The 12354-nt window shown below is 47.7% G+C and overlaps 1 protein-coding gene and 1 pseudogene across 2 annotated transcripts; both read left to right on the forward strand.

Annotated features, from left to right (window-relative positions):
* The first annotated feature begins 631 nt into the window (after positions 1–631).
* On the forward strand, positions 632–1726 carry LOC102131918 (heterogeneous nuclear ribonucleoprotein A1-like; annotated as a pseudogene).
* Positions 1727–4872: 3146 nt separating this feature from the next.
* On the forward strand, positions 4873–10071 carry FOLR2 (folate receptor beta). 2 transcript variants are annotated; one of them, XM_005578994.4, is made up of 5 exons: positions 4873–5028; positions 6698–6871; positions 8998–9186; positions 9304–9439; positions 9598–10071. In XM_005578994.4, the coding sequence occupies exons 1-5, from the start codon at positions 5002–5004 to the stop codon at positions 9888–9890; spliced, it is 819 nt and encodes a 272-aa protein (XP_005579051.1). In that variant the 5' UTR covers positions 4873–5001; the 3' UTR covers positions 9891–10071. The 2 variants fall into 2 exon arrangements, with proteins under 2 accessions (XP_005579051.1, XP_045227307.1); XM_045371372.2 differs by having other exon boundaries at positions 6710–6871.
* Positions 10072–12354: the final 2283 nt, after the last annotated feature.

Consider the following 12354-nt stretch of genomic DNA (forward strand, 5'->3'; position numbering starts at 1 on the left):
TTCATAGATGATATGATATTGTACACAGAAAATTCTGAGGAATTCATAAAAACCATATCACTACCACTAAATGAATTCAACAAGTTTCAGGATACCAGATGAAAATACAAAAATTGCCGGGCGCGGTGGCTCAAGCCTGTAATCCCAGCACTTTGGGAGGCCGAGACGGGCGGATCACGAGGTCAGGAGATCGAGACCATCCTGGCTAACACAGTGAAACCCCGTCTCTACTAAAAAATACAAAAAACTAGCCGGGCGAGGTGGCGGGCGCCTGTAGTCCCAGCTACTTGGGAGGCTGAGGCAGGAGAATGGCATGAACCCAGGAGGCAGAGCTTGCAGTGAGCTGAGATCCGGACACTGCACTCCAGGCTGGGCAAGAGAGCCAGACTCCGCCTCACTCAAAAAAAAAAAAAAAAGAAAATACAAAAATCAATTGTATTTTTATACACTAGCAGTGAACAATTGTGAAAATGAATTTAAGAATATGATTCCATTCATAATAGTATAAAAAGAATAAAATATGTAGGAATAAGTTTAACAAAAGTAAAAGTTACAAGTAATAGACTTGTAACTATAAAATATTGTTGACTGCCTGTGGACGCCGCCGAAGAAGCATGTGAAAGTCTCTCTTCTCCCTGCCATCATGTCTAAGTCAGAGTCTCCTAAAGAACCCGAACAGCTGAGGAAGCTCTTCATTCGAGGGATGAGCTTTGAAACAACTGATGAGAGCCTGAGGAGCCATTTTGAGCAATGGGGAACACTCACGGACTGTGTGGTAATGAGAGATCCAAACCCCAAGCGTTCCAGGGGCTTTGGGTTTGTCACATATACCACTGTGGAGGAGGTGGATGCAGCTATAAATGCAAGGCCACACAAGGTGGACGGAAGAGTTGTGGAACCAAAGAGAGCTGTCTCAAGAGAAGATTCTCAAAGACCAGGTGCCCACTTCACTGTGAAAAAGACATTTGTTGGCAGCATTAAAGAAGACACGGAAGAACATCACCTAAGAGATTATTTTGACCAGTATGGGAAAATTGAAGTGATTGAAATCATGACTGACTGAGGCAGTGGCAAGAAAAGGGGCTTTGCCTTTGTAACCTTTGACGACCATGACTCCGTGGATAAGACTGTCATTCAGAAATACCATACTGTGAATGGCCACAACTGTGAAGTTAGGAAAGCCCTGTCAAAGCAAGAGATGGCTAGTGCTTCATCCAGCCAAAGAGGTCGAAGTGGTTCTGGAAACTTTGGTGGCGGTCGTGGAGGTGGTTTCGGTGGGAATGACAACTTCAGTCGTGGAAGAAACTTCAGTGGTCGTGGTGGCTTTGGTGGCAGCCATGGTGGTGGTGGATATGGTGGCAGTGGGGATGGCTATAATGGATTTGGTAATGATGGAAGCAATTTTGGAGGTGGTGGAAGCTACAATGATTTTGGCAATTGCAACAATCAGTGTTCAAATTTTGGACCCATGAAGGGAGGAAATTTTGGAGGCAGAAGCTCTGGCCCCTATGGCGGTGGAGGCCAATACTTTGCAAAACCACAAAACCAAGTTGGCTATGGCGGTTCCAGCAGCAGCAGTAGCTATGGCAGTGGCAGAAGATTTTAATTAGGAAACAAAGCTTAGCAGGAGAGGAGAGCCAGAGAAGTGACAGGGAAGCTACAGGTTACAACAGATTTGTGAACTCAGCCAAGCACAGTGGTGGCAGGGCCTAGCTGCTACAAAGAAGACATGTTTTAGACAAACACTCATGTGTATGGGCAAAAAACTTGAGGACTGTATTTGTGACTAATTGTATAACAGGTTATTTTAGTTTCTGTTCTGTGGAAAGTGTAAAGCATTCCAACAAAGGATTTTAATGTAGATTTTTGTTTTTTGCACCCATGCTGTTGATTGCTAAATGTAATAGTCTGATCATGACACTGAATAAATGTCTTTAAAAAAAAAATTGTTGAAAGACATTAAAAACCTAAATACATAGAAACAAATATTGTATTCATCAGTCAGAATACCTAATATTGTTAACATGGCAATACTCCCCCAAACTGATCTACAGATTCAACTCAAGACCTGTCAAAAATCCCAGCTGTCAATTTTGTAGAAATTGACAACCTGGGCCGGGCGCGGTGGCTCAAGCCTGTAATTCCAGCACTTTGGGAGGCCGAGACGGGCGGATCACGAGGCCAGGAGATGGAGACCATCCTGGCTAACACGGTGAAACCCCGTCTCTACTAAAAAATACAAAAAAACTAGCCAGGCGAGGTGGTGGGTACCTGTAGTCCCAGCCACTCGAGAGGCTGAAGCAGGGGAATGACGGGAATGCAGGAGGCGGAGCTTGCAGTGAGCTGAGATCTCGCCACTGCACTCCAACCTGGGCGACAGAGTGAGAGGCCGTCTCAAAAACAAACAAAAAAAATAAATTGACAACCTGATTCTAAAATTCATATGGACATGAAAGAGATCCAAAATAGCCAAAGCAATCTTGAAAAAGAAAAAAATTGAAGAAATAACACTTTTCACTTTCACAACTTGCTACAAATCTACAATAATCAAGACAGCATGGTAGTGGCATAAGGAGAGACATACATCAGTGGAATCGAACTGAGAGTCCAGGTTTTTGACAAGGGTATTAAAACATGGGGAAAAGAATAGTCTTCAACAAATGGTGCTGGGACACAACTGGATATTCATATGCAAAAAAAAAAAAAAAAGTTGGACCTTTATCTTACAGCTTTACACAGGTGTAATACATTTGTATAAACACATTTTTATACAATATTAAAAGCAACTCAAAATAGATCCATGACTTAAATAAACATAAAAGCAAAAATGATGAAAGCCTTTGAAGAAAACCTAGGCAAAGAGTTTCACGACATTGAATTAGACAATGAGTTATTGAATATGACACCAATAGCACAGGAAACAAAAATAAAAATAGGTAACTGGACTACATCAAAATTAAAAACTTCTGTCCATCAAAGGATAATCAACAGGCAACATACAGAATGGGAGAAAATATTTGCAAATCATATACCTGATAAAGGGTGAATCCAGAATACATAAAAGAGTACTACAACTCAACAAAAAGAAAACCCACTTTTAAAAATAGGCAAAGGACTTGAATAGACATTTCTCCAAAGAAAATATACAAATGGCTAACAGGCATGGGAAAAGATGCTCAATATCAGTAATCATTAGAGAAATGTAAATCAAAGTCATAATGAGATATCACCTCACACTCAATATAATGGCTACTATAAACCCAAAACTCCCAAAACAGAAAATAAGTGTTGGTGAGGATGTGGAGAAATTGGAACCTTTGTGCACTGCTGATGGAAATGTAAAATGGTGTGGCCACTATGGAAAACAGTGAGGCAGCTGTTCAAAAATTAAATATAGAATTACTATATAATCCAGCAATTTCACTTCTGAATATGTACCAAAAAGAATTGAAAGAAAGGTCTTAAAGACATATTTAGATGCCCATTTTCATAGCAGTATTCTTCATGATAGCCAAGAAGTGGAAGCAACCCAAAGGTCCATTGATAGATGAATAAATAAAGAAAATGTGGTACATACATATAATGAAATATTACCCAGCCTTAAAAAGGAATTAAATTCTGATACGCCTCACAATATGGACAAATCTTAGGGACATTATGCTTAGAGAAATAAGCCGGTCACAAAAAGACAAATATTGGGTGATTCCACTTAGACAAGGAACTTACTTATAGTACAGTAGTCCACATCACAGAGACAGAAAGTAGAATGGTGGTTGGCAGGGGCTGGGGAAAGGGAAAATGGGGAATTGTTTAATGAATATAGAGTCTCAGTTTTGCAGGATGAAAAAGTTTCCAAGATTGATTGCAAACAGTATGAATATATTTAACATTGCTCAACTGTACCGTTAGAAATGGTTAAGATGGCACATTGTATGTCATGTGTGTTTTTACCACAGTTTTAAAAAGGCCATCGAAAATTGCTTAATTATGATTTCAGAAATGCCAGATGGTAATATATTGCTGTTTAACAGATTTGAGACAATTTTAATTTTTCTGTAACCCTTGACTTCTATACCTCAACTTCTTCTTTTTTTTTTTTTTTTAATTTGAGATGAAGTCTCACTCTGTCACCCAGGCCGCAGTGCAGTGGTATGATCTCAGCTCACTGCAACCTCTGCCTCCAGGGTTCAAACAATTCTTGTGCCTCAGCCTCCCAAGTAGCTGGGATTACAGGCACACGCACAGCACCATGCCCCACTAATTTTTGTATTTTTAGTAGAGACAGGGTTTTACCATGTTGGCCAGGGTGGTCTTGAACTTCTGACCTCAAGCGATCTGCCCGCCTCAGCCCCCCAAAGTGCTGGGATTACTGACGTGAGCCACTGTGCCCGGCCTATACCTCAGCTTCTACCTATGTCCACTTAGCTGCCCATAAATTAACCCGATAGCTGTCACTTAAGCCTATTCAGTATGTGCCAGGTTTTTCCCTATACAATTCTGAACAATTTTCTAGTGAGCAAACTGAAGCACAGTAAGGTCCAGTGACTTTTCCCAAGGTTGTGCAAGAGATGGAGCTCTCACTGGGTCCCATTGGCCTGACCCTAAAGCCTGGGTTCGTCTCCACCAGACCTTATCTCCATCGAGCTGGCCTTATTCTAAGAACCACTTGGAGTACCTACAAAATCCAGATGCCCCCGGTGATGAGCAATTCTCTAGATTTTGATGAAAGTTGAATGTGTGAATGCTGGAATGAGTAAATTAACAAGTAAGGAGATGAATGCAAAGAGGAATGACTAAATGGACAGACTTAGGGAGCCTAGAAGGGGGTGGGGCCTGGAAGGGAAGGAAGAGAGGAAGGAGAATAGCTAAGTCGGGAGATTTCACTCTGTGCTTACCAGAGTGCATTGTCTACCCTGTACTGAAGACAGAGGCTGTGGGGACAGCCTAGGGGCCTGGATCTATTACCCACTTAGAGAGAGGCCAACTCAGACACAGCCGTGTATGCTCCCAGCAGCAATGGAGGTTCAGGTAAGATGCCCAAAGGAGGGAAGGTTGACAAGGGCAGTGGAGAGACTTGGAGGGTTTGTGCAGAGGGGAGGAATACACCTTTCTTTCTGTATTGTATTGCATTGTATTGTATTGTATTGTATTGTATTGTATTGTATTGTATTGTATTGTATTGTATTTTTTGAGGTGGAGTCTCACTCTGTCACCCAGGCTGGCATGCAGTGGTGCAATCTTGGCTCACTGCAACCTCTGCCTTCCAGGTTCAAGAGACTCTCCTGCCTAAGCCTCCCGAGTAGTGGGGTTTACAGGCACCTGCCACCATGCCTGGCTAATTTTTGTATTTTTAGTAGAGACGGGGTTTCGTCATGTTGGTCAGGCTGGTCTCGAACTCTTGACCTCGTGATCTGCCCGCCTCGGCCTCCCAAAGTGTTGGGATTACAGGCATGAGCCACCATGCCTGGCCACATCTTTCTTTAGTAAGATCACGCTGGCTCCTGTGGGGAAGGCAACTTGAAGGGGAAGAAATTGGAAGAGGGAAGACTTGACACTAAATGTAGAGCCATGGGCAGTAAGTTTTTGGAGGGACCTTTACCATAGAGGGAGAGGAAGCAGTCTCCATTACCCACTCTGTAGTGACGGAGCCCAAAGGAACAGCTCTGTAATGGCTGGAGGTGGGGACAAGGGCAGCAATGAACAGAGGAGGTGAGGGCTGCTCCTGTTGTTGAGTGCCTTCCAGGATACCAAGTGCTGGTCGGGCTGCTCCAGCACGGGAAACTTTCATGTTGTCTCTCAGATCTAAGGGGCTCTCTGCATTTTTAAAAAATTTATTTTTAATTTTTTAAACTTCTATCGTTTCACAGGTGATTTTGGTTACATAGATAAGTTCTTTAGTGGTGATTTCTGAGATTTTAGTGCACCCGCCACCGGAGCAGCGTACACTGTACTCAATATGTAGTCTTTTCCTCACCCCCTCCTCACCTCGCCCCACCCCCAGTCTATATCATTCTCATCTGCATTTGTGTTTTGAGAGGTAAAGTGAGGTCTGCTGCATTAGCCCAGAGACAGCTGAGGAGGCTGGAAAGGAAAATGGCTTTCAGAGAAAAGGGAAGGAAAAAATCTGAGGAAGCAAAACTACTTAAAAACACTGCTCTTTCCATTTCTGCATCATTTAACCAAACACTATCCTGTGGGTTCTGTCACTTGATCCTCATGCTGATCTGAGAACTCGGCAGGGCTGGGTCACTGCCTTCCCCAGGGCTAACCTGGTTTCTAAGCTGGCACAAGACCCCAGGTGATCCAGCATCTAACCACAGAGCCCTTGCTGGACAGACATTATGTGTCCCTGGCTCTGTTCAGGGAAGCAGGGCATAGGCCTGAAGAATTTAATTACTTGTCATAGATAAAGCCTAGAGAAAAGATGAGGGCACAAAGTATCTCCTCCAAATTGGGAAGACTTCCCCAGGGTTCAACTCACTAATGCCAGTTCTCCTGAGCCCTTAAAGCCTGGGGGCGAGGGAGCCCTCCTGGTCAACCCTCTCTACCCTAGCCTCAGGGAGCTTCAGGGCCCCAGCATTGAAGGAACAGGGTCTGACCTCATTTGCCACTGTAGGGATGGGGAGACTGAGGCAGGAAGTGAATGGGCTCCCAGCCTGGAGCCCTTTCCCCTCAGGATTTGGTTTCCCTACCCTAGCTCCCCCTGCAGGGACAGAGAGACATGGCCTGGAAATGGATGCCACTTCTGCTGCTTCTGGTCTGGGTAGCCACCATGTGCAGTGCCCAGGACAGGAGTGATCTCCTCAATGTCTGTATGGATGCCAAGCACCACAAGACAAAGCCAGGTCCTGAGGACAAGCTGCATGACCAAGTATGGCTGGAGTGTGCCTCTACTAAGGAGGGGGATGGTTCTAACAGGGAGGAGAAAGTCAGGATGGTGGGAGAGGGATTGAGGGGTCAGATACCTCTACACCCTGAATTTTTGCTGTGGGAGAAGATGAAGGTGGAGTAGGAAGAGTAGAGAGGTGATTTTAGGGGGGCCCTCCCCAGAGGTGGATACCATGTTGGCAATGATATTGAGTCGTCATTCGATGGGCACCTGCCAATTGTCATGTGTTTTTTGTATAAAATTTCATATTCCCAGGGGTTCTTTGATGTAGGTAGATGATATTCTCCACATTACACAAGTAAGTGAAAATGAGGCTCACAAAAGCACATAGGCCCACAAAGGAGCTGGACAGGAATGGCCCCTGTGGAGGGGTAGGAATATGACTGGGTTAGGCTCCTCCTTTGGTGGGCGACAGACTAGGGAAGCTCTGGCTTTTCCCACCCTCACTAAGTGCCAGTTCCATGGAGTGCCAAGGGAGAAGAGGAGGAGGCCCTTCTGGCTGTAATTTGAGGCACAGGGGCTAGACATTCACACAGTCTATATACATGTATGCCAGTGGATTGCAACCCTATTAGATTCAATGTCTCCCTTTTATTACAGATTTTTTTTTAGATTATTTTTTCTATCCTGCAATGAAATTCAAAGAACCTATTTATATGCATAATTTTTGCAAATATCAACATAATGCTCTGTAATATAAAGGAGAAACACACAGAAAGTAACTTGTAATAAAATAATACGTATTTCAATATGTCAGTTCTCTGGTATGACTACATTAGAAGGCATTAGGAAATAGCACATGCTTGCTTTTGTCATAAAATCATTATGAATGGGGAGCTACAAATGAAGATTGATACAGGTATATTCTATTGGTGACTTAAACATTCTAAGATACTATAATATAAGCAATGTTGCTGTTGATGTCATACTTTTCTAAAATAGTGAATAATTCTAGTAGAACAAAACACATAGTACAACCTTCTATTTCATGGTATTTGCAGTCCTGGAAAACCCAGTCTAGATTATAATCTTGTGAGAATATGATGTGCCTCTATGTAAGATAGAGATAGATTTAAAAAGTAGGGCTTTTGCTTACTTTTTTTTTTTTTTTTTTTTTTTGAGAAGGAGTCTCACTCTGTCACCCAGGCTGGAGTGCAATGGTGTGATCTTAGCTCACTGCAACCTCTGCCTCCAGGGTTCTAGTGATTCTCCTGCCTCAGCCTCCCAAGTAGCTGGGACTACAGGCACCCGCCACCATGCCTGGCTAATTTTTTTGTATTTTTACCAGAGATGAAGTTTCACCATGTTGGCCAGGTTGGTCTCAAACTCCTGACCTTAGGAACCTGCCTCGGCCTCCCAAAGTGCTGGGATTACAGCCACGAGCCACCACGCCCAGCCTGGCTTTTGCTTACTTTTTCCAGCAAATATTTTCATGGGCCTACTATGTGTCTGGCACTGGCCTAGCCACTGGGGACACAGATCTTACTACATGCCAAGAAGAATAAATGTATTCAAACTCCATTACTGCATGGCTCACTCCCTCTCTTCCTTTGCTCAAAATGTCACCTATCAATGAGGCGTTTCCTAACCTATTTAAAATTTCAGCAATTCCACATTACCATTTCCTGCTCTAACTTTTCCCATATCATTTATCATATCCTGACATACTATATATACATATATATATTTAGTTTCTTACTGTCTGTCTCCTCTGACCAGAATGAAAATTCCATGAACACATATTTCTGTCTGATTTGTTCTCTTCTGTATTTCCAGCATCTATAAGCATGACTGGCATAAAGTAGGTGCTCAATAATTTTTAAATGAGTATGTGAAAACTTTTTATGAAGTGTTACGTGCCTCATAAATGATAGCTATTACTTTCAAGACAGGGTTTCCCTGGGCTCCCACAGTCCCCTGATCACATGGTTGTAATTGTGTTTCCTCCAAGAAAGGGGTTCCTGGAGGCCTAGGACAGAGGGTCCATCACAGTCAGTGTTCCCAGGGCAACCTGCTTAGGGCAGAGGAGTAAGAACCAAATGGGGGAGAGACAGGAGGTGGCAGGAGGAGGAGGATATGGCACTTAGTCCTGTGTCTTCCCCACCCAGTGCAGTCCCTGGAAGAAGAATGCCTGCTGCACGGCCAACACCAGCCAGGAGCTGCACAAGGACACCTCTCGCCTCTACAACTTTAACTGGGACCACTGTGGTAAGATGGAGCCCGCCTGCAAGCGCCACTTTATCCAGGACACCTGTCTCTATGAGTGCTCACCCAACCTGGGGCCCTGGATCCGGCAGGTAGCGTGTCCCCCCCCGACCCACCCCAGCAGACTGCCATCCCCCTCCATCACTTCAAGGTGATGGCTGCCAGCAGCCCTGGCTGAGTGGAGCCCTGCCTCCCCACTTCCCAACCAGGTGAATCAGAGCTGGCGCAAAGAACGCTTCCTGGATGTGCCCTTATGCAAAGAGGACTGTCAGCGCTGGTGGGAGGATTGTCACACCTCCCACACCTGCAAGAGTAACTGGCACAGAGGATGGGACTGGACCTCAGGTGAGGGCGATTGAGGTGGGGTTAGGAAAAAGGAGATTGAGGTGGGGTTTGGAAGATCCTCCAGGATTTGGGGTGGGGTGAAGATTTCTGGGGGTGGCAAGAAGTGAGCTTTGGGCCCAGGGGCTGAATGTCGGTGTCCACCATGTCTCTCCCTGAAGGAGTTAACAAGTGCCCAGCTGGGGCCCTCTGCCTCACCTTTGAGTCCTACTTCCCCACTCCAGTCGCCCTTTGTGAGGGCCTCTGGAGTCACTCATACAAGGTCAGCAACTACAGCCGAGGGAGCGGCCGCTGCATCCAGATGTGGTTTGACTCAGCCCAGGGCAACCCCAATGAGGAAGTGGCGAGGTTCTATGCTGCAGTCATGCATGTAAATGCTGGCGAGATGCTTCATGGGATTGGGGGTCTCCTGCTCAGCCTGGCCCTGATGCTGCAATTCTGGCTCCTTGGCTGAGTTCAGTTCTCCCAGACTACCTGCCCTCAGCTTGGATAACCAGGCTGGGCTCAGCTCAGCTCCCACAAAAGACAGCGTCCTAAGCATGCTTCTATAAGTCACCTAACCCTCTGTCACCCGGTCAGTCACTGCTCCATGGTGGGGCCAACAGTCATTTCTAATAAACAGACTGACACATCCATGTCTGTGGAATTATTATGGTTGTGAGTTTGTGAGGGGGCGGGTGGGAGACAGATTCTATGGCTTCTGGATTCCTTCAAATTAGAGCAACTAGACTTGTGTTTGAATCCCAGCTCTGCTACTTACTTTGTGAAAATGAAACACTTTGCTTCACTGCTCTAAACCTCTGTTTCCTCCCAGATATAAAGAGGATAATAGTCCTGCCCTCAGGCTTGTGAAATATAGAGGAGCTGTTGCCTAGAAAGCCCATGAGCCCGGTGTCTGCACATTAATAGTCTTCAGGGATCCTGTTGCTCCTGTTGCCCCAAGTGGGAGCCAGGTCCTGAGCTGTTTTGTCTTGGTCTCCGAACAGCCTCCTGGTCCTCCAGCCCTTGTCTGCCTGGCTCTGTGCTCGGCTCTAACAGAAAAGCTGGGAATGGGAGTCCAGGAAAGGCTCCGGATTGCCAGTGGGATGAAAAAAATGTGATGCACATTGAAGGAGCAGAGTTGGGGCTTGGAACTCTCAGAGGAAGAACAGAGCCAATTGGAAAGGGCAGTCTAGGGGGTTCCTGGAGTGGAATATTCAACAGCCTGGAACTGGTCCAGCGCTTTGGTGTCCTTGAGGTGTGGCTGGAAGAGTTAGACACCTTTAAGGGCTTCCCGGGGTCAGGAGCCTCTGGCACCTTTGTCTCCTCCTAGGATTGGTAGATATGCCTATCTTGAGGGGGTTGCTATGTCTTCGCAAGGCCCTCGGGGGCTGGGCCTGAGTTATCTCTGGGTCTCCCAACACCCCTTTCCCTTTGGATAAGTCTTTGTTTGCACACTCCTACTACAACTGTCCCCAGAGAGGCACAGGTAAGCGTCTGAGAACACCCTGCAGGTAGGTGGCCCAGCTAGGACTAGAACCCAGGTGTGCAGACTCCTAGTCCAGGTCTCTCCCCCACTACCAAGGAGTCCCCTCACATCAGGCTCATCTTTTCTTATACTAAAAGGTGGCTGATGAGGAAGGTGGCACAGATTGTTGGATGAGTTATTGCGTTCTGGAGGCACTGTTGGGTGGGTGGGTGGATCTCTTAGTTATTACATTTATCTAGTGTGGAAGGCCCCACAGAGCCCCTTCCACGTCCCAGGCTCTGTTCCAGCTGGGTTAAGTCAATGCATATTTGAAACAGACGAAGGAGCTCGCGGGACTGACCCGGGCTCCGTCAACAGGTTCAACGTAGCAAAGTGAAAGTTCTCTCTCAGGTTAAAGGGATTCTCCCACGGCGGCCCAGGAGATGGTGGCGGCGGGAGCCCGACTGGAGGCCTGCGCCTTTAAGGAGCCAGGGGGCGGAGGGGCGGGGCAGGAAGACGACTCCCCGGAGACGCCGCCACCGGCTAGGTCTTTTTTTGGGAGGGGGCGGGCCAGACCCTTTTATGGACTCCGCCCCCTTTCCAGCGGCCGCGTCCCCTTTCCGCTCACTGCGTGAGGGGAGGGAGCCAGGGGTCGTTGAAGTGGACCCCGTCTGGGAGCTCCCCGCTGGGCGTCCGGCCCGCGGAGGCGCGAGTTTGCTGACTCGGAGGGAGCCGCTGGGGCGGGGGCGAGTGCTAATAATACCCGTTCGTCCAGCAGCCGCGCTTTACAGTTTACACAGCTGTCACCTTCGTTCCTCCTTAATTAATAATAAAAATAGCCGCCGTTCGGGAGCGCGGGCGGGGCGCCAGGCCCGGTGCCGAGCGCGGTACGAGCCTGGCCCCCAGAGCCGGTCCTCGCCACAGGATCCCCATTTTCCAGAGCGGGAAGCCGAGCTCAGCCCCACGCCGCGACTTGCCCGAGGTCACCCAGTGGGCCAGCGGCTCCCGGACCGAGGCGCGGGGCGGGGTGAGGCGGGGCGCGGTGCTGCCCCCAGCTCCCCGGGGCGGCGCGGGGCGGGGCGGGAGGCGCGGAGGGCGGGGGCGAGCGCGGATGGCCATCTTAAGTGGCCGCCTGGAGCCCAGGGCCGCTGTCCGGGGAAGGGGCGCCGGAGCAGCCCGGGAGGTGGGGGTCTGCGTGCGGCGGCCAGGATCCCGGGAGGGAACTTTCTCCTAGACGGGCCAGGGGATCCTTCTGGCTTCGGACTGCTGAACCCCCGCAAGGCCCGGCCTGCGGGTGTGGGGGGTGGTGCCGAGGAACTTGGCCGAGAGGGGGAAGGGCTCTGCCGGGCTGGGAGGGGCTGCGTGAGGGGCTCGAGAACGTCCCACTTCGTCTGGGGGTGTGTGGGGGAGCGGATCTTCCCGCAGGCTTTGCCGGGGAACGGTCCCCATGGAGTTGGGGGCTCAGATCTAA

The sequence above is a fragment of the Macaca fascicularis genome, chromosome 14 (assembly GCF_037993035.2).
Source record: "Macaca fascicularis isolate 582-1 chromosome 14, T2T-MFA8v1.1".
In the NCBI taxonomy this organism is placed as follows: domain Eukaryota; kingdom Metazoa; phylum Chordata; class Mammalia; order Primates; family Cercopithecidae; genus Macaca; species Macaca fascicularis.

Bases quoted from the DNA above. Each gene is read 5' to 3' on its own strand.
- FOLR2 (XM_005578994.4), top strand. From the start codon at position 5,002: ATGCTCCCAGCAGCAATGGAGGTTCAG. The intron at 6,872-8,997 runs GTATGGCTGGAG...TTCCCCACCCAG, and splicing joins AGGACAAGCTGCATGACCAA to TGCAGTCCCTGGAAGAAGAA. The intron at 9,440-9,597 runs GTGAGGGCGATT...CTCTCCCTGAAG, and splicing joins AGGATGGGACTGGACCTCAG to GAGTTAACAAGTGCCCAGCT.